The sequence below is a fragment of the Diceros bicornis genome, chromosome 34, assembly GCF_020826845.1.
Source record: "Diceros bicornis minor isolate mBicDic1 chromosome 34, mDicBic1.mat.cur, whole genome shotgun sequence".
In the NCBI taxonomy this organism is placed as follows: domain Eukaryota; kingdom Metazoa; phylum Chordata; class Mammalia; order Perissodactyla; family Rhinocerotidae; genus Diceros; species Diceros bicornis.
This window is the reverse complement of record NC_080773.1, coordinates 14,119,611-14,144,380: the sequence shown is the minus strand read 5'-3', so window position 1 is coordinate 14,144,380 and position 24,770 is coordinate 14,119,611. Positions and strand designations below refer to the sequence as shown.

The 24,770-nt window shown below is 60.2% G+C and overlaps 1 protein-coding gene across 5 annotated transcripts; it reads right to left on the bottom strand.

Moving 5' to 3' along the window:
• Positions 1-950: 950 nt before the first annotated feature.
• LTBP4 (latent transforming growth factor beta binding protein 4) lies at positions 951-23,920 on the bottom strand. Of its 5 annotated transcripts, XR_009216692.1 has the most exons (31): positions 23,671-23,920; positions 20,111-20,302; positions 19,680-19,927; positions 19,501-19,603; positions 19,053-19,127; positions 18,826-18,948; positions 18,119-18,283; positions 17,280-17,429; positions 17,045-17,152; positions 16,320-16,451; positions 16,110-16,235; positions 15,215-15,340; positions 14,443-14,685; positions 13,834-13,959; positions 13,626-13,745; positions 12,386-12,514; positions 12,048-12,173; positions 11,569-11,691; positions 11,147-11,278; positions 9,421-9,552; positions 9,212-9,337; positions 7,884-8,030; positions 6,518-6,784; positions 6,142-6,213; positions 5,698-5,826; positions 5,355-5,501; positions 4,223-4,375; positions 2,929-3,309; positions 2,413-2,556; positions 1,461-1,553; positions 1,299-1,363 (listed from the first exon to the last, which is right to left on the bottom strand). XR_009216692.1 is itself a non-coding variant. In XM_058529354.1 (30 exons), the coding sequence occupies exons 1-30, from the start codon at positions 23,918-23,920 to the stop codon at positions 1,209-1,211; spliced, it is 4,650 nt and encodes a 1,549-aa protein (XP_058385337.1). In that variant the 3' UTR covers positions 951-1,208. The 5 variants fall into 5 exon arrangements, 4 of the variants coding, with proteins under 4 accessions (XP_058385337.1, XP_058385338.1, XP_058385339.1 ...); XM_058529354.1 differs by lacking the exon at positions 1,461-1,553 and having other exon boundaries at positions 951-1,363; XM_058529355.1 differs by lacking the exon at positions 1,461-1,553 and having other exon boundaries at positions 951-1,363; positions 2,413-2,553.
• Between the last annotated feature and the right edge of the window lie 850 nt (positions 23,921-24,770).

Genomic DNA, 24,770 nt, shown 5'->3' with positions numbered 1-24,770 from the left:
GTGTATTTCCACATGTGTGCTTTGATTTTCTTATCCTGCACCTGCTTCTCTCTAACATCACTTGCCTGGTCCCCGAAGCACTTGATTTGAGACCCTAACACTAATAGGTGGGTGACAAATGACTCAGCACAGTCTTCTGTTTTCTTTCGGTGCCAATGAGCCCTTCACTCCTGTCTCCTGTACCCTGAGTTTATACCCCTCCAGGCTGTTTTTGTTCTTTTTTGGGGGGAGGGGAATTTTGGACTCCTCCCCATGGCCAGGGCACTGGGGGGTCCGTGCTGGGCACTTTATCATCACACACACAGCTCATTCCCGTCTCCACATGTCCTCGCACAGGCCACCCACCAGGACTGCCGCTCCCTGCTCTGCCACAGCCAAACCCCAGCTGGAGGCCCGGCTCTGGGTTTACCCCTCCAGGGACACCTGCCCCTGCCCCCTCCCCATGTTCCCCATGTCCCAGAATAGCTTTTGATGTTTTGGAGAGTAGAGGGAATCTGGGGTTCCTTCTAGCTCAGTGAAGGGAGAGCGCCCTGAGCAGAGGCTGAGGCTGCCCCATCCCACCCCTTCCTGGGGCCCCACACAGGGGGAAGAGGCGGCTCCCGCATTTACTGAGATTAAAAATCCAGAGGCAAGATCTCTCTGGAGATTAGAGAGAGAATGAAACCGAGAGATAAGGAAAGAGAAAGACACACAAACAGACTAAAAAGACAGAAAGAGAATTAGGCAGAGAAAACGAAGCACAAAGACGAGACAGAGATAAGACAGAGACAAAGAGAGAAACAGACAGGAGAGGAGAAAGATGAGACCAAGAGAGACAGACTAAGCGACAGAGGCACGGGAATTAAGAGACAGACATGGAGTCAGGGATGGGAAGAGGATGCAATTTAATGGCTCAAAGAACAAACTCGGGAGCCAGACTTTGAGAAACACAGGCAGACAGAGGCAGAAGGTACAAAATAGGTGTTTTTTAATGGAAAAGTTTTATAAAAAGGAGAGGGAATGTGAAGAGGACCGTGGGCTAGTCCCGGGCCCCGTGGCGTCGGTGGGAGGGGCTGGGGGTGGTGGGAACAGTGAAGGACGTCCCTCCTCCCATCCGTCTGTCTGTCCTCGCCGGCATCCCTGTGCGCATGCGCGCAAGTGGGCGGGAGGGTGTGCAACCAGGACCCGTGTGCGCAGGCGCCGGGTGGGCGGCCCCGGGCTGCAGGGGCTCAGGCTCGGGGCCGGGCGGGCGTGCAGTGGTGCGGCTGGTGCGAGGGTGCGAATCCCGGGCGGCAGATACAGCGGAAGGAGCCGTCGGTGTTGACGCAGCGCGCGTTGACGCAGAGCGGGGAGGCCGCCTCGGCCTCGTCACACTCGTTGACGTCTGGGGAGAGGGGTACAAGGTGTGCTCAGGACTGGGGACCCGGGAGCCGCCTCCCTGGCCCCTGAGGCTCCTGGGGCAGAGGGGTGCGGATGCTGACCTTCCTGTTTGGAGTCGAATCCAGCCACTACTACCTGCTGGCTGTGTAAGCCTGGGCAGGTGACTTAACCTCTCTGTGCCTCAGCTTCGAGTTCTGTAAAATGGGTACGGTAGCCTCTAGGTCACTAGGTTTTTGTTGGGAAACTACTGATGATATCAACAATCACAAATGCTTACTCTATACCAGACATTGTTTTCAACTTATTACCTGTATTAATTTTATCCTCCTAATAACCCTATGAGGTAGCTGCTGTGATCCCGTTTTACATATGTGCAAACTGACGCCCAGCGTCACACAAGAGCCCACACTTTGCCCAGGGGGTTCTCAGACCAGCTCTCCAAGTCTCTGAGTGCCCGGCCCCCTGCTATTTCGTGGCTGTGAGACCTAGGGGCGCTCAGTTCTTTTCTGAGTCTCAGTTTACACATAGGCCTCAGTGTCGTAAATCAGTATTAATGATGTTCGCAAGACTCTATGAAATGGGTTCTATGACTATGCTCACTTTTCAGATGAGAAAAACCAAGCAAGGGACAGTGACCTGCCCAGGGTCACACAGCAAGTTGCTGGACTGAGTCTAAGGTCTTGAGTTGTAATCACTCTGCTTTGCTACTGTCTAAACCAGGCAGACACTGTTCATACTCCCACTTTACAGATAGGAAAACTAAAGCTCTCCACAGAGAGTCAAGCAGATTGCCCAAGGTAGCCCTGGGAGCCCTTAGAAATCACACCTGCAGATTCCGCCCTTCTCTCCTGCTTCGAGCCCAGCCGCGGCCTCTGGTCCAGCTCTGCCTTCCTCCCGGCCTGACCCCGCCTTCTTCAGGCAAGCCCCATCCCTGTGCAACAATTACTTCCTGCTCCCTCCTGCAGGCCCGTCCCCTTGATGTCCCTGACTACCCCCGTCTGCAGGGCTTCCACCCTCTCTCCCCGCGCATGCTGGCCCCGGCCCGCCCCTCACCGACGCAGGCCATGCGGGTCATGTCCAGGCGGTAGCCGTCGAAGCAGTCGCAGGTGAAGCCCTCGGGGACGCGCACACAGCGGCCGTGGGCGCAGCCGTCCAGGATCCCGCATTCTTCCGCCTCCAGCCCCTCATAGGCGCCTGCTGAGAATGCGGGGGCACTGCCTTCCATCCCTTATGCCCCCGCAGTGGGCGTGCGCCCCTGGCTCCGCGTGTCCGCTTCTAAGCGGTCCATCCCGCTCAGGGCTGTGAGGGGCGCTGTGGGGCCAGGACGTTCACCTGGCTCTGCTCTCCCCAGCCCTCCCTCTGTCCTCATCTCTCGGTGGGTCTACAGGGACCTCTCTGTTCCTCTTCATCACTCTCTGCCACTGTGTCTGTGTTTTCCCTTCTCTCTGAGCCTGTCTCTCCCCCTAGCGTCTCTGGTTCTGTATCTCTCTCTCCCTGCCTCCTCCCTGTCTCCATCTCTCTGCAAACCTCTCCTCAGCTCAGTCTCCATCACTCCCCCGCAGTGCTCACCAGCATAGCCTCTACCTTCAGGCGACTCCTCAGGCTCTGGGAAGGAGCCGCGGGTGTCGCGGGGCCGATAGCGCCAGCGGGTGCCCGCGCCGGGTGCAGCAGGAGTCTCGGATTCACCGTAGGGGCCACCATCGTCCTCAAAGTCGGGCATGTCGAAGGGTGGCGCCCCGTAGGGGGCCTCGCGGCGCGCGAAGGGTCCAGGCGGCGGTGGGTAGGGGTCGTAGGGTAGCACGGGGGGCGGGTACAACTCGGGCCCATACGGAAGGCCCTGGTAAGGTGGACCTAGGTCCGGGCCGTACTCGTAGGGGAGTCCAAAGCCCCCTGGCCGCGCGGGGCCGTAGGCAGGGGGGCGCAGCACGTTACACAGGGCCTCGAAGTCATCTGCGAACAGGAGCCAAAAGCCTAACAGTCAGCGCTTGCTTGCCTGGGCACCCACCATTCACGTCCCCCTCTGGGAAAGCAGACCTGAGGAGAGGCTGGGAAGGCCTTGGGCTGGGGCAGGGGAGGGGCTCCAACGACGGGCAGGATCAGGGGTTCTGGAGCCAGGATTAGGGGCTGAGGGCTGAGACAGGGACTCCAAGGCACTGGGAGCAAGAGCACTAATGGCTGCAGGTAGGAATCAGGTCTAAGTGCTGGAATTGGGGGGACCTATGGGAGCTCAGACTAGGGGCCCATAGAAATGGGATGGGGGTGCTTTAGGGACCAGGACTACTACAGGAGGCCGGAGGGGTCAGGATGCATGGGATGTATGGAACCTGGAAGTCTGAGGATGGAGGACCAGGGTCTTTGGGCCTGGGGCTGGGTGCCCAAGGGCTGAGGATTGGGGGACTCAGGGGTCTTAAGAGCCAAGACTTGGGGATTTCTGGGGCTGTGTGTTGGGATCTTAGGCCCCTCGATGTGCGTGTTCAAGGCACTAGGACTTGGAGGTCTGTGGGCCAGGATGGTGCAGTCTGAACAACTGGTATTTGAGGCCTAACGGTCCAAGATTTGGGAGAGGGGGGCCTTATGGGCTGTGTTGGGGTTCTAGAGACCAGGAGTTGAGGGTCTGAGAGACCAGATCTCAGCGCTCTGTGGGACTGGAACTATGGGACCTACTGAGTTAGGCCTTGGGGTTTCCGTGGTTGAGACCTGGAGGTCTTTGGCAGGTGACTTGGGGTCTAAGGGACCAAGATTTAGGGCTGGGCTGGGACATAGAGGTCCGAGGGGCCGAGTTTGGGGAGATCTGGGAGTCTAAGGGCCTGGATCTGGAGCCCGAGGGGCAGGACCCTGTGTGCGGCCAGGCAGGTGGCAGTACCTGAGTCCTGGGCGGGGCAGAGGGCACAGTCCATGCCCCAGGCCTCGCCGTAGAGGCAGCAGCACTCCGTGTAGGTGGCCTGGCGGTCCAGCCGAGGGCGACTGCACACGAGGTCAGCCCCCACTTCCTGCCAGCACACCCCCAGATTGTCGTCTGAGGGCAGAGACAGCATGCGTCAGGGTGGGACCGGCCCTCAGGTCCTCCCGCATGCCCGGCCACCCCCTGCCTATCACCAGATCCTTCTCGTCAGCTGTGCTCTGACTCCCAGGAGCCCTCTGAAGCAGCTCCAGGTGAGTACAGGGCTTGGCCTGGCATGAGGCTGTGACACAGGAGGAGAAAGAAGGTGTCCAGTGGCTGGGAGACAGGGTGTAACAGGGCTCTGTCCAAGCCTGGCCTCTGGAGGGCTCTGTGACCTCGGGCAGTTGCTTTCCCTCTCTGAGCATTGTTTGAATGAAATCTCAGAGTGTGGGCAGGATGTTGTAGGAACAGCAAGTGGGAGGAGAAGACAGTTTGGGTCAGCCGGCAAAAAGAGAACCCAAAGAGATAGACACAAACACATCCAAAGAGTCAGAGACTCAAAGAAAACCAGGAAAGCAAAGATGCAGAGAGAAACGGAAAGAAACAGACCTGGAAACAAGGTCAGACCCTGGAAGTATCAGAAATTCAGAGAAAAACCTAAGACAGAAACCCACAGAGGTGGAAAGAGAGAGAGGCACACAGGGAAATAACATGAAGCGCACTTTTAGCACTCAGTAAGACCAGGTCCCATTCTGTCCTTAAAAATAAAGTTCCTCACAGCCACCCTATAAGGCGGGGGCTACTGCCAGTCCACCCAACGTGCAGAAAGGAAGCAGGGGTCCCAGAGGCGAGGAGCAACGTGCACCAGTACACACGGCCAGCAAGTGGCAGGCTCCTCTGAAACCTTCGCCTTTAACCACCAGCCCAGCTGGCCTCTCCGAGGCTCAGACGCAGACACGCTGAGCGGGGCTCGAGGGGGCGTGGCTTAGAAGGCGCGGGGCGTGGCCTTTGCGAAGGCGTGGCCCGGTGCGGGCGTGAGGCTGAGCCCAGGGAGCGAGGGGCGGGGGCGGCGGGGGCGTGGCCAGGGCGGGGCGGGGCTTGGGGGCGGGGTTACCGAGGCTCTGGCTCTCGTTGGAGACGCAGCGGCGCCGCGAGCCGTCCAGCACCAGCGGGGGCTCGCACGTGCAGTGATAGGAGCCGATGGTGTTGACGCAGCGGCCGCCCTCACAAGCCGGCTCCTCATCCGCGCACTCGTCGTTATCTAGGGAGCCGTGGAGGCTGTGGTTAAGCAGCAGCCCTCTACCCTCTCCCATTTCCCCGGCGCGCTGACAGTGTGATGGATGGAGTCTAGACTCCAGGAAGGACCTCCTGCTGGTGGTGGCCACCTTCCAGAGAGGAGCTGGCATGGGCCAGGGTTGGGGAGAGGCCCCGGGGGGGACGAGGGGTGGGGCTCCTACCGATGCACTCGAGTCGCTGGGCATGGTAGTAGTAGCCGTTGCTGCAATAACAGGAGTAGCCTGGCGCCGTGTTCACGCACACGCCGCTCTTGCACACCTGGTCTCGGAAGAGCTGGCACTCGTCCACGTCTGCGGGAAGGATGGTCAGAGACGCAACCCCCCCCACCAAGAGAGATGGGGGTGGGCCAGGGTGTAGGGCGGGCTGGGCAGTGGTAGGGGGGCAGTGTGTGGCTGCCGGGCATGATCAGGGAAGACAGGGACAGAGAGATGGCCATAGAGACCCAGAGGTAGAGACAGGGAAAGATGGAGACAGAGGGACAGAGGATGGGGGTGGGGTGAGGGGGAGATGCATAGAGAAGCAGATAGGGTGAAAGACAGAGATAAAGAAAACAGACACAGAGCTGGGCCTGGAGGCTGCTGTGGGGGCTTGAAGTCTGGCCTCACCTCTCCGGAGGCTCGGGTCTCCGCTGGGCACCAGGTAGCCGCGGCCATGAGGGCACAACGACTGGTACTCGGCTGCACACAGAGAGAAGCCTGAGCCCAGACCCCGCATCCCGGCCCCCACCCTGGGCCTGCTCATGCCCATCTGTCTCAGTGCTTACTGTTGCCCCCTGCCCACCCCTCGCCGCCCAAGTCCTCCACACCCATGCCTGTTTGTGCCCACCTCTCAGCCCCATGCCTGCCTGGCTGGCAGCTCACTCTTGCCCTTGCAGTACCTGTCCCTCAGCCCTGTGTCCAAATGGGTCCCCTGTCCCAGTCCCATGCCCACCTATTTCCACCCACACCCTGAGCCCTGGGTCCACCCGTAGCCCATGCCCACCTGTCTCGGTGCTTGGGCACTGCTGGATGCGGCAGCCGCTGCCCCAGCCCTCACCCACAGTGCAGCAGCACTCCTGCCACGTCACGTTCCGCGCCAGGATGTTGTCACATGCATCTGGAGCCGCCGTGTCAAAGTAGCACTCTCGGCGCCCGCTGCCCACGGGGCCCTGCCTGGGCATGCTGGGCCGGCGCGGCGGGGGCGGCGGGGGGAGCCTAGCCGGCAGACTGGGGCTGGCAGGTGCCTGGGGCTGTGAGCCCGGAAATGTGCCTGGCGAGACAAGGGACTTCAGCCCAGTGCGGGCTGAGCCTCTGGCCCCCACGTTACAAATGGGGAAACTGAGCCCCAGAGGGCCCCTAGCCTTCATCCCCAAACCTAGGCCTGGGCACCTCTTCCCCACCCAGCTGGCCCCACAGTTGGCCTCTGGAGCCTTTCTCCCACCCATCCTCTCCTCCTCTCCCATGACCCCTGCCTGGGTCCAGCCCTGTCCTCTCCTGCCCAGGCCCCTGCCCCAGCCTGCTCCCTAGGCTCCCAGCTCCCAGTGTCACCCCCTCCAATCTGCCTTCACATGGCAGTGAGAGGGAGGTTCCAAAATCTGATTATATCCCTCTCCTGCTCAAAATTCTTCCATGTGCCAAAATGCCCTTGGGAAAAGGCCGACCTCCTGACCACGGCATGTCAGTGTGATCTGGCCCTGCCTCCTTCTGTGGCCTCATCTCCCCCGACACCTTCCCTTGCTCTGAACATCAAGTTCAGTTCCTCAAACATGCCAGGCCCTCTTGTCGTGTCCTCTGTCCAGAACGCTCTCCCTCACCCATTTTACCTGGCTCATTTCTATTCATCCTACTGCTCTCAGTTCAGACTTCTCCTCCTACAGGAAGCCCTCCCTCACTCTCCTCTCAGGCTGAGGCAGGCACCTCCTCTGGATTCCCATAATCCCCTAGCTTTTCCCCATCACAGCCTTCTTCCCTCGGGCCTATGCTTCCCCCATCCCAGCCCTGATTTCTTTGGGTTGTCACTATCTGATGATATCTCTGCCTGCACCCTCACTGGATTGTGAGCCCTTTGAAGACAGAGTGGTCTTTCCTGGTCACTTTTGTGTCCCCAGTGCCCCAAAAAGGGCCTAAACACAGTGGATGCCCTGTGAACATTTGCTGAATGAAAGAATCTGGTAGAGTCGGGGCCAGGATCTAGTTCTCCTGATACTGAGTCCCACCTCCCACGTTAACCCATGTGTTCCGAAGTTTTTTATTGTTGTTTAAAACAATGACATTTAACTGATGGCAGCTGTCCACACCAGGAATGGTTAGACCACATCATTTTTCTGCGGGGCGAGCAGCCATCAGTTAAATAGACACATCAGTCTCACCAGCAGAAGTCCGTGGGGTAACACAGCGTCCAGTCATGGGGTCAAACTCCTCAGGGCTGGTGGGACAGACACAGAGGAAGGAGCCTTCGACGTTCTCACACAGGGCAGCTCCACACACACCCTGTAGCGTTTCACACTCATTCACATCTGTGAGCAGGAGACAACAGGGGAGAGGGAGTCAATGGTTGTAACCTTCTGTGATTCCAATGGTCTACAAGTCTGAGCTTTCAAATTTAATGGGTATTTGTAATGGCCCAGACCCCATCATCCACTTATCTTCTGGTGACAAACCCTGAATTTCCCTTGGGAGCCCTCTGCTCCTCCATTTCCAACTCATGTGGTTTTGAGTAGGGCAAAATCTACTCCAAGGGGTGGACACAAGTCCCAGGCATGGCCAGATTAGGGTATTTCTCTCGTTCAGAGACAGGCAGTGACCACGCTGGGCCGGTCAAAGCCAGACCTAGGACTTGTGCTAGAAATATCGAGAAAGATCCTTCCTCTAGCTCGGGGTTGCCAAGCTGAGGATGTTAGCTCAGAGGTGCTAGGGCCTCCTCTGTCACTGTGAAAATGGAGTCTGCCTGAAAATAAATGCACTGCAGGAAAGCAGGGCTCAGAGAGGGAGACAGCTAGCCTTCTTACAATTCCTGGGTCCAAGGATGCCTGAAGCTCAAATACATCCCAGGACTTCACAGTTTTAATTCCTTTGAAGAAATAAAGCCTGTTGTGTTTGCATTTGTCAAACTTAAAGAATGTGCAGTTAAGATTCATGCATTTCATTGTATGTAAATTGAACCTCAAATGAAAATATCTGTAAACACCTACTGAACTCTGGTTAATGATATGCAGACTGAAGAATTTAGAGAGATGTGTACTAATGCTTGCAATTTAATTTTAAATCTATCCAAAACATTAGGTGGATTAATTTAATGGCTAGATATGTGAAGAAACAAGTATAATAAAATGATAATAGAATATAGGTCATGGGTGTGCAGGTCTTCATTCTATAAATCTTTCAATTTGCTGTATGTTGAGAAACTTTTCTTATAAAATGTTGGGAAAAAAGAAAGAATGTTCATGTATACTTAAGAAAAGTGCAATTTACATACTTTATGCACGTGTTTTTTAAGCCCCCCCAAAATAAATGTGAATGAATAGGGCTCCTGTCGTTTGCAACCAGAACAGTCCTGACTGACATGGCGATGATCTTATATTCTGAGGTCTAAATTGTGCAACCTAAAGGTCACATTTGTTGAGATCTAAGGAGAGGAGCAGGGCCTGACCAACCTCTTCCTCCCCTCTGGCCCCACCCACCCCTTGGAGCCCCGTACCCACGCAGTGACGCCCGTCCCTCGCCCCCTCGTATCCCTGGTCACAGAGGCACTGGAAGGAGCCGGGCAGGTTCTGACACACGGCGTGGGCCCCGCAGAAGGACCGGTTCCGGCATTCGTCCACGTCTGCAACCACCAGACAGTCAGGCCATTGCTGGACCTTCCTTCCATCGCCTCCACGTCTCACCCAGTGCCCGGTGGACACCCACCCTGGCATCCACCCCCCGGCGTGGGCTGATAGCCGGGGTCACAGGCCGGCGTGCAGCGGTAGGAACCGGGGGTGTTCTCACAGCGCTGGGCTCCACAAATCGCTGGGCCATATTCTTGGCACTCATCCACATCTGCCGAGGGGAGAGGGTGGGGGAGGGGAAGAGAGTCACAGGCCTGGATTCACAGGTTCTTGACACTGCTTCTCATTCTCATGAAAATCTCTAGGAACCTGGTATCTAGGAGTCTGAGCTTCGAAAAATTGACAAGTATTGATAACTCTGAAGGCAACATTGCCAGGTCCCACCACAGGGCCTTTGCACTTGCTGTTCCCTCTGTCAGGCACACTCTTCCCTCAGCTATCTGTATGGCTCCCTCCCTCACTTCACTCAGGTGTCTAGGTCAAGCCCACCTAGTGCCCCCTCCCCCACTGCCCTGTCATCTCTGTCCATTTCTCCTGCTTTATTTTCCTTCTTAAACTTCACATTGTATTATATCCATGTACTTCTTGGTAAGCCAACTGTCACCTCCCTAGAGTGCAGACTCCACATGGGCAGGGATCTGTGTCTGTCTTGTGCCCCACTGTATCCTCAGGGCGTAGAATAGTGCCTGACACACAGTGGGTGCCCCCAAATTGTTTGCTGAATGAATCTGGAATTTGTTTACATATTTATCGTCTATCCCCCACCCCAGAATGTCCAGGAGGGGAGGGATTTTGTTTGACTGATTGCCTGTTGTGCCCCCAGTGTCTGGCACACAATAGGTGCTTAGTGATTTCTTGTGGAATTAATGAATGAGAGCCCATGAAACTAGGTTTCCATGAATCAGAGGTCTGGCAACTGGGGAGCCAAAGGGAGCCAGCCCACAGTCATTTCATTTGTTCCACAAAATGCTGACCCACACACCATCCAAAACACTCTTAGATTGTCCTAGCCCCCTGCCTTCATCAGTCCCCTGCTGGAGCCTGGTGGGGGAAGCAGGCAGGGGGCATGGGAGGTGAGGGTCAGGGTGGGGGAGTGGAGGGATGGGAAGCATGGAGAACGAGAAGAGTAGGCACCAGGCGGTGTGAAGGCAGAGCAGAGACTGGAAGGGGTGGCCCGATATGTTCCCAAGGCCTGGAGAAGTCTGAGGAATGGAAAAGGACAGAATCTGGAGAGATGAATAGAACTTGGAAGGGTGGAGTTGAGCGGGCAGGGATCAGTGCTGGGAGAAACCTCGGGAATCGCATTGGGAAAGGATGGGGCCCAGGACAGCCAGGGTTGGGCCTCTTTGGAGGGGCAGCTGGAAGCTGAAGGAGTGGTGGAAGGTGGGAGGAGGGCAGGTCCAAAGTGAAGGGGCCCGAAGAGGGGAAAACAGGGAATTTTAATCCACAGATCCATTGGAAAGGAGGAGGGAGGCTAACAGTTCTTACCCTTAGGAGATATCTTACTAGCGTATGGCCTAAAACGGGGAGTGTGTTCAAGTGGCAGAGGGGCATGGGCTGCTTCTGGAAGCAAAGCTTGGCCTGTTTCCTGATGGGAATGTCTTCCCGCATCCTCCCACCTTGCCTCCACAAGAAAGTACAAGGACACACTGGTGGCTTATTTTCCCCACAGAGATGGGGAGAGAATTAAATGCACTGGTTGGGGGCCCTTTCTCTTCCCCCAAGTCTGTGAGGCCCAGTGCCCTTCCTCAGTGCCCAGGCAGCCAGCTCCAGAAACTCGGGGTGGGGGGTGGCAGTGGTCTCACCGTCGCAGGTGCCCTCAGGGCCCGCGTGGTAGCCAGGGTCACAGTCGCGGACACAGCGGTAGGACCCCGGGGAATTCTCACAACGCTGGGACCCGCACAGGGCCGGGCCCCGCTCGCGACATTCGTCCACGTCTGGGGGGGAGGGAGGGCAGTCAGATGGGGGAAGCAGGGGAGGCAAAGAGAAGGAGAAAAGATGCGGGAGTCAAGGAGGGGAGAGGAGAGTCAGAAGGGGGAGGTGGGGGGCGCAGAGAAGAAGGCAAGAGAGGAAGGGGGCAGAGGAGGCGAGACGGGGAGGCAAAGAGGGGAGGTAGGGGATGCAGGGAAGGGGAGGGGAGGAAGCAGCGGAGGGGAGGCAGAGGGGAGACAAATGCGGGACACGGGAGGAGAGGGGGCAGGGATCAGGCCGGGGCGGGGCCTCTCACCGAGGCAGGAGGCCAGATCCGGGCCAGCACGGTGTCCCGGAGGACAGACGCACTCGAAGGAGCCGTCGGTGTTGGTACAGATGCCGCTCTGGCAAAGGTCCTCCTCGCTGCACTCGTCCACGTCTGCAGGACAGAGTGTCCGAACCGCCGCCCCCTCCTCTGCCTAACCTTCCAGGCCCCGCCCCCACGCCCTTGCCCCGCCCCCCGGCTCCAAGGCCGTCAATGCCTTCCCCCACCTGCCTTAGGCTCCTCCCTTCCCTGCCAGCCTCGCTCCTCCGACGGGTTCAGGCCGCGTCCTTTGCATTCACAGCCCAACTACCCGGACTCTGCCCTCCCGCCCTTCCTGTCCTAACCCCGCCCCCAGGATGCATTAAGACCCCTGCCAAAAATTCAGACTCCCCATTCCGCCCTCTTCTCGTCCCGCCTTTTCCTGGTACACGCCCGCCCTTTCCCGGTCCAGGCCCAGCCTGGGGACCGACCGAGGCAAGAGGCTCCGCGGGGTCCGGGCCGGTAGCCGGGGGCGCAAGTACAGGCGAAGGAGCCGTCGGTGTTGAGACACTCGCCGTGCGGGAAGCAGAAGTCGCCCTCCAGGCACTCGTTCACGTCTAGGGTTCGCGAGAGAAAGGGCGGGTGGAGCCGCCGCCCAGACCCCAGCCCCGCCCCCAAAGCAGCAGCCCCGCCCCCAGCCCCGCCCCAGGTGGCCGGGGTTTAAGCTCCTCCCACAGCCCCTTAGTCCAGCTTCTTCCTCCCTGGCAGGCTTTGCCCAAGACCCCAGGCCCTGCTCCCAGGCTCACAGGCCTCTCCCCACCATGCCCACCTGCGCAGGGCCCGGGCCGACCAGCTGGCGCCCGGTAGCCCGGGACGCAGCTGCAGCGGAAGGAGCCTTCCGTGTTGGTGCAGTGGCCGTGGGGGCCGCAGGAGGCGCCCGAACTGCACTCGTCCACATCTGTGGGAATGGAGGTTTCAGAAGGGGTCCGGTCTAGGGACACACTAGACGGATCCCCTTAGGGGCAGAGAGGTCTGGGGGAGATGATGGGAAGTGTTTTGGGTTGGATCTGAGATGAAGGCTCCATGACAGAAGTGGGTGGGGGAGACCAAGGTCCCCTGATTCTGGGGACCATGATTGGGGGTCCTGTGGGAACTCCCTGTGCCAGGATCCTGGGGTCAGGTGAAGGGACTCTGGACTGAGACAGTGGTCAGAAGTTAATTAGGGGAGCCGGCCCTATGGCATAGCGGTTGTGTGTGTGCGCTCTGCTGCTGGCGGCCCAGGTTTGGATCCCAGGCGCACACCGATGCACCGCTTGTCAGGCCATGCTGTGGCGGCCTCCCACATAAAATGGAGGAAGATGGGCATGGATGTTAGCTCAAGGCCAGTATTCCTCAGCAAAAAAAAAAAAAGAGGAAGATTGGCATGGATGTTAGCTCAGGGCTGATCTTCCTCACAAAATAAAAATTAATTAGGGTAAGGGGTCGGGTATTATAAACCAGGATTATTGGATGGGATTCTGCTGAGTCAGCGGTCAGGGTCTGGGACTGGAATCTGAGACCAATTAGGGTCAGGGATTACAGTCAGGGCCAAATTCTGCCTCTAGTCAGGGGTCAGGGTCAGGGATCATGAACCCAAACAGGCCCTAGGGAAGGGACTCTGAGAAGGGGTAGGGGCAGTGAAAGAGACAGGATCAAAGGTCACACAGTCAGGGGCTGTGGTCAGGAGTTATAGTTAGATCAGATGTCACAGTCAAGTTCAGGAGTCACAGGTCACATTCAGGGCCAGGGGACAGGCAGAGTCAGGAGGGTCACAATTGCTAGCAGAGGTAGGGTGAGGGGTTATCAGCAGGGGTCATGGTTAGGGTCAAACGTCACAGTCAAGTTGAGGGTTCATGGGTCACAGAGTCCAAAGTCACATTCAGGGTCAAGGGTTGCAGTCCAGGTAAGGGGATTGAGGTCCAGGTCAGGATGTCACGGGCCAGGTCAGGGTCATAGTCCAGGACAGGGGTCACAATCTGGGTCAGGGGTCATGATGCAGATCCGAGGTCACAGCCAGGGCCTGGTCTCACCAGTACATCGGCCACGGTGCAGGTAGTAGCCAGCAGGACAGGCCCTGCACTGGAAGGACCCGGGTGAGTTGACGCACTCCTGCCCAGGACATGCCAGGTGGTTCTCACACTCATCCACATCTGGGGGCCAGAGGAGAGGGGGGCCTTGAAGGAGCAGCCCAGCACCCCCCTCACCCATCCACAGTCCTCCCCCCCTCCCCGGCCTCACCCTCGCACTCGGAGCCGGCGGCGTTGGGTTGGAAGCCCGTGGGGCAGACACATTGGAAGCTGCCTTCCGTGTTCTCACACCGGCCATAGGCGCAGGGCGGGGGGCTGCGGGCACACTCGTCCACATCTGGGGGCAGAGGGGACTGGTGGGGCTGAGGAAGGGGCCTGGACCCATCCTCATTGCCATCACCACCCACCCCAGCAATCGTCTGGAGGCAGCCTCCTGGACTTTGCCCGGGCTGCTCCCTCCTCCCAGAAGGACACACCCCTTCCTCGTTTCCCCAGTAATGGTCTCTCCAACTGCCAGGGTGAGGCCAGGGCACCACTTCTTGCATATGGCCTTTCCTGCCTCAGAGTTGTCCTCTCCTCAGGGTTCCCACAAACACAGAATATCATCCGAAAAGGGAGTAGGAGTGGAAAGCACCCTCGTATTTAGAGAAGGGGAGAAGATTCTGGAGTCAGACTCTCCCCACCCTCCCAGTACCCCCACCCCTCTGCCCCTGTCCTCCATCAGTGAGCCCCATCACCCTGCCTCTCTGCCCCCAGTCATGTCACTCTCCAGTCCCCACAGCAAATACAAGTGGAGCGGGCATGGACTCAGCACCCTCACCTTGGCAGGGGGCCCCCGGCCCTTGGGAGCGGAAGCCAGCAGGGCAGGCACAGTGAAAGGAGCCCACCGTGTTGTCACAGCGGCCTGGCCCGCAGGGCGGTGGCTCCTGGGCGCACTCATCCACATCCTCTTCACACGCCGAGCCCCGGAAGCCAGCCGGGCAAACACAATGGAAAGAGCCGGGCAGGTTCTCACAGACCCCTCGGCCACACAGGCCCGGGCTCTGGATGCACTCGTCCACATCTGCATGGGGCAAGGGGCCTGGGGTCACGCCTCCTTTAAGCCCCTTGTGCTCCCCTCTGCCTCCCTGACTTCCATCACTCTGACTTTCCACCCTCCATCATTCTGCCTTCTTGTCTCCATTATTCTGCCACCCTATCCCCCATCATTCTAACGCTCCATCCTCCATCCTTCTACCTTTTCAACCCCTATTAAGCTGCCTATCCGCTTCCTAGAACTCTGCCTTTCTAGTCCCATCAGTGGGCCTCCTTCTACTTGTCCTCCATAACTCTGCCCCTTCCCCCATTACTGGCATCTCCATCCCCCATCCCTCTGCTTCTCCATCCTCCATGACTCAGCCTTTCTGTTTCCCATCCCGATGTGACTCTGTCTCTACCGCCATCAGGCCATATATCTGGTTCTCAGGGCCTGGCCTCTGTCTCCCATCAATCAGCCTCCCACTGCCTCATTGCTCAGTCTCTCCATCCCTCATCACTGCCGCTCAACCCTTCCCCCCACATCTCCTTCCCCTCTGCCCCTCCTAGTGCCTCACCCTGGCAGCTGCCTCCGTGGGGCGCAGCCTGGTACCCCGCGGGGCACACGCACAGGAAGCTGCCTGGCGTGTTCTCGCAGCGCCCGCGGTCACATGGCGGCGGCACGCGGTGGCACTCGTCCACGTCTGCGGGCACAACCCGGGCGGCTGAGGCTGGAGCAGACACTCCCCCCACCCACCCCTGCTCCAGACGGCGCGGGGAGGCGGGGAGGGCAGGGGCGGAGCCAAGCTAGGGCCCCGGCCAGGCTGGGGCGAAAGCCAGGGGCGGTGGGGGGGATCGCAGTGGATAGGTTTAAGGCGAAGGCGGGGCTTTAGCGGGGAGGGCAGGACAAGGGCTGGGGACCCGGCCAGGGCAGAGGCGGAGAGGGGAACCGTGAGGGGAGCAATTTAGGGAGGGCAGGGCCTGGGCAGGGCAAGGGCGGGAAGGGCAGCTTTGGGGACCCAGCAAAGGGAAGGCAGGAGCGAGAGAAGGGGCGGTTTGGGGACGTAGCACTGGTGTGGCAGGGTGGCAATCAGGGGTCGTGATCAGGAGAGAGGTAACGGCAGTCGTAGGACAGGGGCGGGGCCGGGGACCGCGGGAGCCAGTCTGGAACATGGAAGGGGCGGGGCCAAGGCAGGGGCGCAGCGGGGACCTGGTCGGCGAGAGAGGCCGGGCAGTAGCAGGGCAGCGACCCTCCCCGACGGGAGGGGCCCACTGGGTCGGGAGGAGGCAGCGGTGGGGCCCAGGGGAGAGCAGGAGCTGGTCTGTGGCGGGGTCAGGCCAGGCCAGGGTAGGAGTGTGGTTGGGCAAAAGGGGCGTGGGGAAGCGTGGGAGGGCGGGAACTGCTCTGGAGGGCGAGCCGGAGGAAGACCCGGGCAGAGGAGGGACCTGGAGCCAGTGGGGCGGATTTCTCACCCAGGCACTCCCCAGCCCGCGGGCCGGCTCGGAAGCCCGGGCCGCACACGCAGCGGAAGCTGCCTGGCGTGTTCTCGCAGCGCCCGGGAGCACAGGGCGTGGGTACGCGGCGACATTCATCCACGTCTGCGGGCATGGAGGGGGCTGGTCAGGAGGTGACCGGGCAGAGCCCCCCGCCCCGCCTCCGTCGGCCCCCTCTGCCTGGCTCACCGACGCAGTGTGTGCCCTGGGGGGTGAGCCGGAAACCGGAGTCACACGCGCACGTGTAGCCACTGGGCCGGGGGATGCAGCGTCCCGGGCCGCAGACCTGGGGATTGCGCTGACACACGCCAGCGGAGGGACCTGGGAGGGGTCCAGTCAGCCAGGGTTTCCCCATCTCTGAATCCTCTGTCCCTTGCATACCAGTACAATCCCCTCAGATCCTCTGCCTAAAACACCCTCATGGATGTTCCCCCCCAAGCCCAGTCTTCCACCTCTGATCCTCCTCTCCTTTATCATGGAACGTTCTTGCCAGATCCCCTGCTTGAATCCTCCCATAATCCTCCAGTCCTCTGCCTGAGATACATTCCTAGTGCCCTCCGTGAAAAATAATTTGTCTAACATTAAGTGGGGACTTTCTATGTGCCAGAGACTTCAGAGATAGCTCACTGAAGCCTCACAATGACCGCCATTTTACAGATGAGGAAACTGAGGCTCAGCGAGGTTAAATGACTTGCCCAGTCGACAGAGAATTTGCACCCAGGCCTGTCTGACTCCAGCTCTTGATGTAACCACCACCCAACCGTCCAAATCTTTATCGCTTCCCACCCATTCCTTAACGCCTCTGGCTGTGACATCTCTATTTATTCTATCCTGAAATCTTTACCTGGGAGGCTCCCCCTAGAACCCCTGCCTGTAATACCCCCCATCCACCTCCTTGATTCCCTCTACTTCACCTGATTCGGGGATCTCAGGACCAGTCCGGGCAGGGATGCTGGGCCGGGGAAGCTCAGGGCCTGGCCGAGGTTCAGGCCGGCGTTCCGGGCGATGAGTGGGCAGAAAGGCTAGTAAAAAAGGGGCATCAGCGAATGGAGATCTGGACTTGGGTGTCCCCCCTCCCTCTCCTCCTTTCCCTGTGGGGCTGGGGCAGCCCCTTGGAGATGACACCCCGTCCACCAGAAGCCAGCTCACCTGAGGGTGGCCGAGAGGTGGAGGGCAGCGTGCGGGGCTGGCTGAGGGACACTCGGGGTGGCTCCTGGCCCAGGGGTCTGGTGTTGTAGCGGAGGTCGGAGGCCGAATAGTGGTAGCCAGGGCCAGCAGGGCAGATCTCCCGAAAACCCTCTGGGAACAGGAAAGGGAGGGAGGGGGAAGAGAGAGAGCATGAGAGCAGGAGGGAATGAGAGAGTAGAGGAGGGGGCGTCTAGGGTCTGGCTTTGGCTGGGGGCGGATGCTGGGATGGGGTGGTACCCTGGCCAAAGAATGGGACGTCTCAGAGACTAAAAGTGGGACAAAGGATGTTTTTTCTTATTTGGGATAGTGGCAGGGACAAAGGTTGAGGACGGGGTCTGGTTTGGGGTCTACAGATTTGGAGTTGAAGGCCAGGAAACAAGTCCATTGTGGGGTCTGGTTTTAGGCAGAAGCTAGATTGACAGGGAGGTGTCCCAGAGAGGGGCGTGTCTAAGACGGGACCCAAGGCAGAAGGAACCTAGGCTGAAGGCAGTGTCTCGGGAGCTGGGGACTTGGAGAAAGCTTGGGGACAGCGTTGGGCAGGGAGCATATCTCAAGGACTAGGAGCGGCCAGGCTGAGGGTGACGCTCAGTGGACACAGCCGAACTTCAAGTTGGTGTGTCTCAGAGGTGGGTGTGGCCAAGGATGGGGTGGAGCCCGGGGCGGAGTCTCAGAGGTCTGGGCGTGGCCAACACTAGGGTCCAGCCGGGCAAGAGGGCCTTGAGCCCCAGGCCTGGGGGCGGGGCCTAGAATGAGGACTGCGTGCGTTACGTCTAGAGACAGGCCCGGCGGGAGACGCTCACCTGAGCCGAAGGGTGGGCAGAGCTGGCAGCCCCGGCCCCAGGCTTTGCCCACGCGGCTACAGCAGCAGATCTGTTTGGTGATGTTGCGCAGAATGGGCAGCGAGCAGCCGCCGTCGCGTAGCACGCGGAAGCAGGGCCCCTTGGCCTCTGAGATCACGTGTTGGGCTGGGGGAGGGGGAGGAAATTCTTCAGGGCGGGGTTAGGAGTGCAGCGGAACAAGGGGATCTGGGAGGTAGGGGAATGGTCCCAGGGAGGGTTTGGCGGGTGTGAGGGGCATTCGGGAGAGGTCTGGGAGGGTCTGAAGGAGAGGTGAGGGGCCTGGAGGTCTGAGAAAGGGTTGGGGCCTGAGGAGAGTCTGAGGGGTGAATGAGAGAATATGAGAAGGATCTCAGGGTCTGAGGAAGGTCTGGTGGCAGAGGGAGGTGAGGGGATTTGGGGGGCGAGAGGAGGGAGCTGAAGAAAGTCTGGGGATCTGAAGGGATCTGAATCCAAAAGTTTTGAGGGGTTCTTAGAGGGGCTGAAGAGGGTCCAGGGAGTCTGACACGTTCTGAGCGGGATCTAATAAGAGTGACTTATTAGACCTGGGGGTCTAGGAGGATCTGAGGTGGGGCTGGGGGCTAAGGAAATTAAAGGCTGCTCTCGGATGGGGTCTGAGGGCACGGGGGACAGACATGGGACTCAGCCTCAGCCCCCTCTCGGTGGCTCACAGATGCAGCTGCTGCGGGACGAGTCGAGCAGGAAGCCGTCGGGGCACACGCATGTGTACCCGCCGTGCGTGTTCGCACACTCCCCGTGCTGGCAGCGCCCGCTCGTAGCGCATTCATCCACATCTGCGAAGGATGGGTTGGTCCCAGTGGCGTCAGGGACCAGCTCTTTGCCAGCTCTGCTCCTAGAGCCAAGCCCCTCCCAACTCCCCCCCCCAACCCCCGCTCACCTTCGCAGGACCCATTAACCCTTTCAAAGCCGGTTGGACAGGGTCCATCTGGGGCGCCCAATCGGTCAGAGTTCCCTGTCGAGAGAGGAGAGGGGTAGGCCAGTGGGCGGGGACGAAAGCGTGGTGGGAGGGACTAAAAGGTGTTGGGTGTGGTTTGGGTGCAGGGTCTGCCTTAGGTTGGCAGTCTGACAGAGGGCAACGTGGAAGGTTCCAGAAATGCATGAGTGGCGCCAGGGCACAAAGGCGGGGTGAGAACAGTGTAGCCAAAGTTAGAAAGTGGGGGGAGCGGTCCCAGAACGGTATGGAGAGGTCTAGACTGGAAATGATCCCCACAACGTGGTAGGTGTGGCAAGAATTTGTGAACAGGGTTCATCTATGGACAGGGTACGAGGACCGGGTTATCACCCCTCCCCAGCTCCGAGCACCTCGGGGACGTCCTGGTGCTTACCCAGGTGCCTGGAGCACGGCTGACAGTCGTGAACGCCCCAGGCCAAGCCGGCCCCTCTGCAGCAGACCTCCTGCGTCCGGAGCCCGGGCAGCGGGGACGCACACTGTGGGGAAGTGTTGGGTGAGCGCGCCCCCGCGCGGTGGCACGCTCCGGGCCCCTCCCCACCGGCCTCCTCTCACTTCGCCTCTGCGCAGCTCCCGAAAGCAGTAACCGAAGCCGGAGGCGTCCGAGTAGCCATCCTCGCGCGGCGCGCTTTGTGCCAGCACCGTGTAGGGCGCCGCCGCCTCCGCCCGCGCCGCCGCCTCCGCCCGTGCCACTGCCTCGGCATCCGCCTCTTCCCAAGGGCCGGACACACGCTCCACCTGGTGCACCACCACGGATGCCTCCTGCGGGTGCTCCACGTGCACGCTCACCATAGACGCCACGCCTGGAGGGAGGCACGTCGGGGCAAAGTGGTGTCTACAGGGGTTCTTACGGTCTGGGACTAGGAATGGGGGGAAGGGCGCACTGGAGAAGGGTACTCAGGGGAAGGCAGGAAAGATGGGGGTCAGAGGAACGGCGAGGTGGTGGACAGAGGGGTTGGAGAGAACCCCGGCCTCACTCTCCTCACCATGCTCCTCGTCGCGGTGATTGGCCAGTGGCATGGTGTACACGGAGCGGGTGAGGCCTGGGATGGCCGGAGCCGGTGGCCGGGCGCCCGTGGAATGCAACTGGCAGAACTTGCCAGCAAAGTCCGGGGGACAGAGGCAGCGATCAGGCTTCACGCACACACCGCCGTTGTGACAGATCAAAGGACACAAGACTAGGGAGAGAGTGAGGACATTCAGGGTCGGCAACCGTCCTGGCGGGCACCCCTGAGGCCAGAGCACCCAAGCTAGCTCAGTCCCTAACGTTATAACTACACCCTCAAAGGTATCATTCAGTTCTAAGTCGCTCTGCCTTGAGCTGTCTTGTGCCACTCCCACCAACCCTGGCTGCCTGCACTGGCTGGGTCCAGTCGTACTGCCCTCAGTGGTATAGCTCCGCCCACTGGATCGGCTCACCACGCCCTCCGGCTCTTCATTCACTTTCATGTCACCCCGCCCTCGCCCTCGAGTCCCGCTTTCTGGCCGAGGCCCCAGTGTACCAGCCCCGTCCAGACAACCCTGTCCCCGCCCACTCTAGCTCTTTCCTTAGCATTGAGCCCCGCCCATCTCGTCGACTGGCTGGGTCTTTTGCTGTTCCAGCCCCGCAGACCCAGCGCTGGTCCCTTCCATTGACTAAAACCACATTTTAGCCACTCCCTGGCACACTCCTCCCTCCCAACTCGGTGTCCGTACCATTCTAGACACGCCCACACCCGGTCTGGTCCGGTCCACGACAGTCAAGCCCCGCCCACTGGCTATGCGCCACGCCCACATCACCTTCGGCGGGATTCTAAACCCCGCCTATCAAGGCGTCTAACCTGCTGCCTTTAGCCCCGCCCACCTCCGTTTCCTCACGCTGATTTGCCCGGCTCACTTGCTCACGCCCCTCCCACCCCACCTCCCGGCTATCTGGGCGTCCTAGTCCCGCCCACCGCGCTTTGCCTCCGCCCACCTCCCCTCTGGCTCTGGATCCAGACTTCTAGCTCTGCCGTCCCGCCTCCGGTAGCCCCGGGGCGGGGCCACGAGCGAGAACGCGCCTCCTCTCCCCTCTGCGCGCCCTCGCTGGGCCCCAGGCCACCTCTGGGCGGGGCACTGCCAGCTGTGCGGCGGGGTAAACAAAGAGGGGTGCGGCGGGGGTAGGGCGGCGGCTCCGCATTCCGGACCCTTGGGGAGCCCCGGGCCCGGGGAGCCAAAGAAGGCCGGACGTATCCTGCGAGGGCACCCCCTCCCTTTCTCCCCCGGGGCTGCCGAGAACAGCTGGAGACAGCTGTGCGGAGGGGAGGAAGGGGGCAGGCGGCCCGGGCCGTCCAGAAAGGCGTGTGTGGGATTCTGTGCAGCACACTGGAGAGAGGAAAGCAGAGAGGGAGTCCCCTCAAGAAAAATAAAGAGACTGCACTCCTGGGAGGAGATCAGCTAGGGGGCAGTACTATGGGGTTCAAAGACGGCTCGAGGTTTCTGCAGTGGAAAGGGAGCCTAGCTCAGAGGAAACTGAGGCGCCCTTCAACAGAAGGAATCCCTTAAGTCCTTTTGGGGAGAGTTACCTAGAAAACGGGACTCTAGTGCCTTCTAGAGGATAGCCAGTTAGAGGATGCTGAGAACAGGGTTTAGACTCAGGGAGAAGTGGGATTTCTGGGAGTCCCCAGCACAAGAAAGCCTCATTTGTCTGGGAAGACTCTAAGTGGAATCTCCCCTCCCCTCCTAGCTAAGGGATTAGGTACTCAAGTCTTTTCATTAATAGTTGCTCATGAGGAGTACACTGGCTAGAGTCTTCTTGGGAGAATCAGCTGCTCAAGACCAACTTTGGGGTTCTCTGAAGATAAATGGATCAGAAGTTCCTGGGGATGGGGTCAGCTGGAAGAGTAGGACTTGGACAGACAGGAATGGGGGATCTCTGATGGGACTCCGTTTGAAATATAAGAAAATGGTAGTCTTTTGTGGGAAGAGAATTCAGATAGGGAGCGGGATTATCACTGGATAGGGTTTGTAATCTGGGCTTTCTCCGGGAAATGGGGAGGAGTAGCTGAGGGACAACACTACAGAGTTCTCTGGTGAGGGGCACCGTTTGGGGAGATCACATAGGAAGGATGGGAGGGAACTTCACTGGAGGGGCTGGTCTCTGGAGCCTGTTGATAGGGGTGGTGAGAGGGCTTAGGGTCTGAGGGCAGAGACTCTGGGCTCCCCTAGTTAGGGGAGTCAGGCCAAGACTCCAGGGCGCTCTAATAGGGCGCCTGCACATTTAAGGATGCATTAATTGAATGGCAGGCCTAGGAGAGGCTTAACTAGGAATCAAGATTCCAAAATACGAAGGGTCTCTGCTGGGGGTCATGGTAATCCAGCTAGGTCTGGGGGCATTTCCTAGCCTCCAAGGGCATTTCTCAGCCTTCTCTTAGCTTGAATGCAGGGCCCCCCCGCCCAGCTCCCTGAGGGATCCCACATCCAGGGCTGGCCACTGGATGGGCACGGACAACTCCGCGGCCCACGCCTCTGGACGAATGAGAAGCTGAGGATATCGAGGTCCTGCCGAGGTCAGCCCCCTTTCACATGCCCCTCCTTGTGCCTCCAGGGGCTTGGCACCCGCCTGGGCATGGCGCCTGGCACGGGGCTTGGGGCTGGGAGGGAGTGAAGGAAGGAGGGAGGAAAGGGGAGGAGAGAGGGAGTGGCAGCGGGCGGGGGCTCAGGCGGGAGATGAGCTCACGCCGGCCAGGGCTGGGTTGGCTGGGGGCCAGGCTGGGCGAGTTCTCGGCGCCAGGGGCCCCCACTCCCCACTCCAGAGGCCTTCCGAGGTTGGGGGCAGGTAGGCCCCGATCCCGAGAGCCACCCCCGCAACCTGGGGCCAACAGGTGGCCCACATTCCTAACCTCACCTGAACCCCCCCTCCCGCGGGCTCATCTCTCGGGGTGCCTGGTGCGCACCCTCCTCCTGTCCCCTCTGCCCCCAGGGGGCGCCCCGTCGCCCTCGGTCTTCTATCTGGATTTCTCTCCCACGTGCGACCCTTGCAACTCAGGGTCCTGCAGAGACCCTCCTATGGGCCCTTTCCGTCTCAGCCCTCCGGATCAACTTTCCTCACCCCAGTCTCCCTCCTCACAGGCACTCCCATCCTGGACTTTCTTAATCCCTCCCACCCAAAGACGCAGAAAGTGGGACACTCCCCCCCCACCCCCGCCCCCACGGCCCTGAAACTCTCTCTTGGCCTCCAGGGACCCCCTTACAGTCTCAGAATTCGGGCCCCCTTCTCCCAAGTTCCTAGGACCCTCAATTCTGGTATTCCCCACTTTGATTCAAGGGCATGAAAGCCGGCCCCAATCCCCTCACGTGAGACGCCACAGGTCCCCGAGAACCCTCATTGCTTGCAAAATCAGGACCCTCAGGAGCCAACCTCAAAAGCCAAGAATTTGAGGCTCTCTTCCTTAAATACCCCGTGGATTCCCCAGCACTACTGCACACGGAATCTAGGCTCCCTCTCCGTGGGGGACTGTCTCCCCCATCCCTGGGGATCCTCCTCCCCCTGGGAACCCCTCCCTCAGGACCACCACCCCGCACTCACAGGCGCGGAAGCCGGGTCCCCCCGGGGCCGCCCCGCCGGGCGCGCCGCTGTCCACGCTGGTGGTGTTGCGGGGCGCGCAGGTCGGGGTACAGTGGGGGCCGGTGGGCCCATGGACGCAGCGCAGGCCGCATACGGCCGGGGTGAAGCGCACGCGGAGGCGCTCTCGGGGCCGGCTCAGCCCGGGCTGCGGCCGGAGCAGCGCCAGCAGCACCAATAGCGACACCCAGAGCAGCCGCGCGCCGCCCGCCATGGCTGCAGCGCCGCGCTCCGCCGCGCCGCCGCCCCAGCCCGCCCGAGGGGCCCGGCCGCGCCCGCCCGCCCGCCCGCGGGGGAGGGCGGCCGCGCCCCCGCTCAGGCCCCCCCCTCCCCACCACTCCCTCCCCGGCGGCCGCGCGGGGGCGCGTGGGGCTGGGCGCGCAGCCAGAGGCGCGCAGGCTGGGCGCTAGACTCGCAGGGGGGAGGGGGACGCCCCCTCTGTCTCCCCCTCGCACCAACAAGTGAATGGGGCCCGCAGGGGAGCGGCGGGGAAGGGAACAGGTGGGGGCGAGCCGGTTTCTCCCCAGACAGAGCTGAATCCATAAAGAGAAAAGAGTATTGGGGGCCGCATTTGGGGAGGCAGCTAAAGGCTGATTCTCCGCCCTAGGCACAGAGAAAGGGCCTTCAGTGAATAGCAGGCTGTCATGGTACATCTGGGCAGCCAGGTGGCACATCTGGGGGAGAGGAGACGGGCTGGTGCACCTGGACACATGAAGGAATTGGGGGTCTGGATGGTGGGCAGGACGCTGGGGGGCTGCACATTTGAGGATGCAGTCGCATCTGGCCAGGACCCCCCACACCTGGTAGAAGAAGTCAGAATGGGTAAGGGGAAACGGTGGACTGAGGCTGTGGGCGGGGGTCCTCATATCTGGCTGGCAGCCCACATCTGGAAGACTTTAGGAAGGAGGGGACACATCTGGGCTGGAGGCCACAGCAGGAGGGGGACTTCTGAGGGTGGTTGAGACTAGGGGGTGTGCTGGCCCAGGGACCGAGAGCTGGAGCTGGAGGAGGCAGAGGGAGGGTCTGGGAAGTAGGGGGAGGCCTTTGGCCCCTAGCCGCCCCGC

What these genes read in the sequence shown, in the direction of transcription:
- LTBP4 (XM_058529354.1), bottom strand. Translation starts at nt 23,920, where the DNA reads ATGGCGGGCGGCGCGCGGCTGCTCTGGGTGTCGCTATTGGTGCTGCTG. An exon ending in TCCTGAGATCCCCGAATCAG is followed by an intron (nt 16,452 to 17,044) that starts GTGAAGTAGAGG and finishes GACCCCTCCCAG; the next exon opens with GTCCCTCCGCTGGCGTGTGT. An exon ending in TCGGCCCGGGCCCTGCGCAG is followed by an intron (nt 12,174 to 12,385) that starts GTGGGCATGGTG and finishes CGCGAACCCTAG; the next exon opens with ACGTGAACGAGTGCCTGGAG.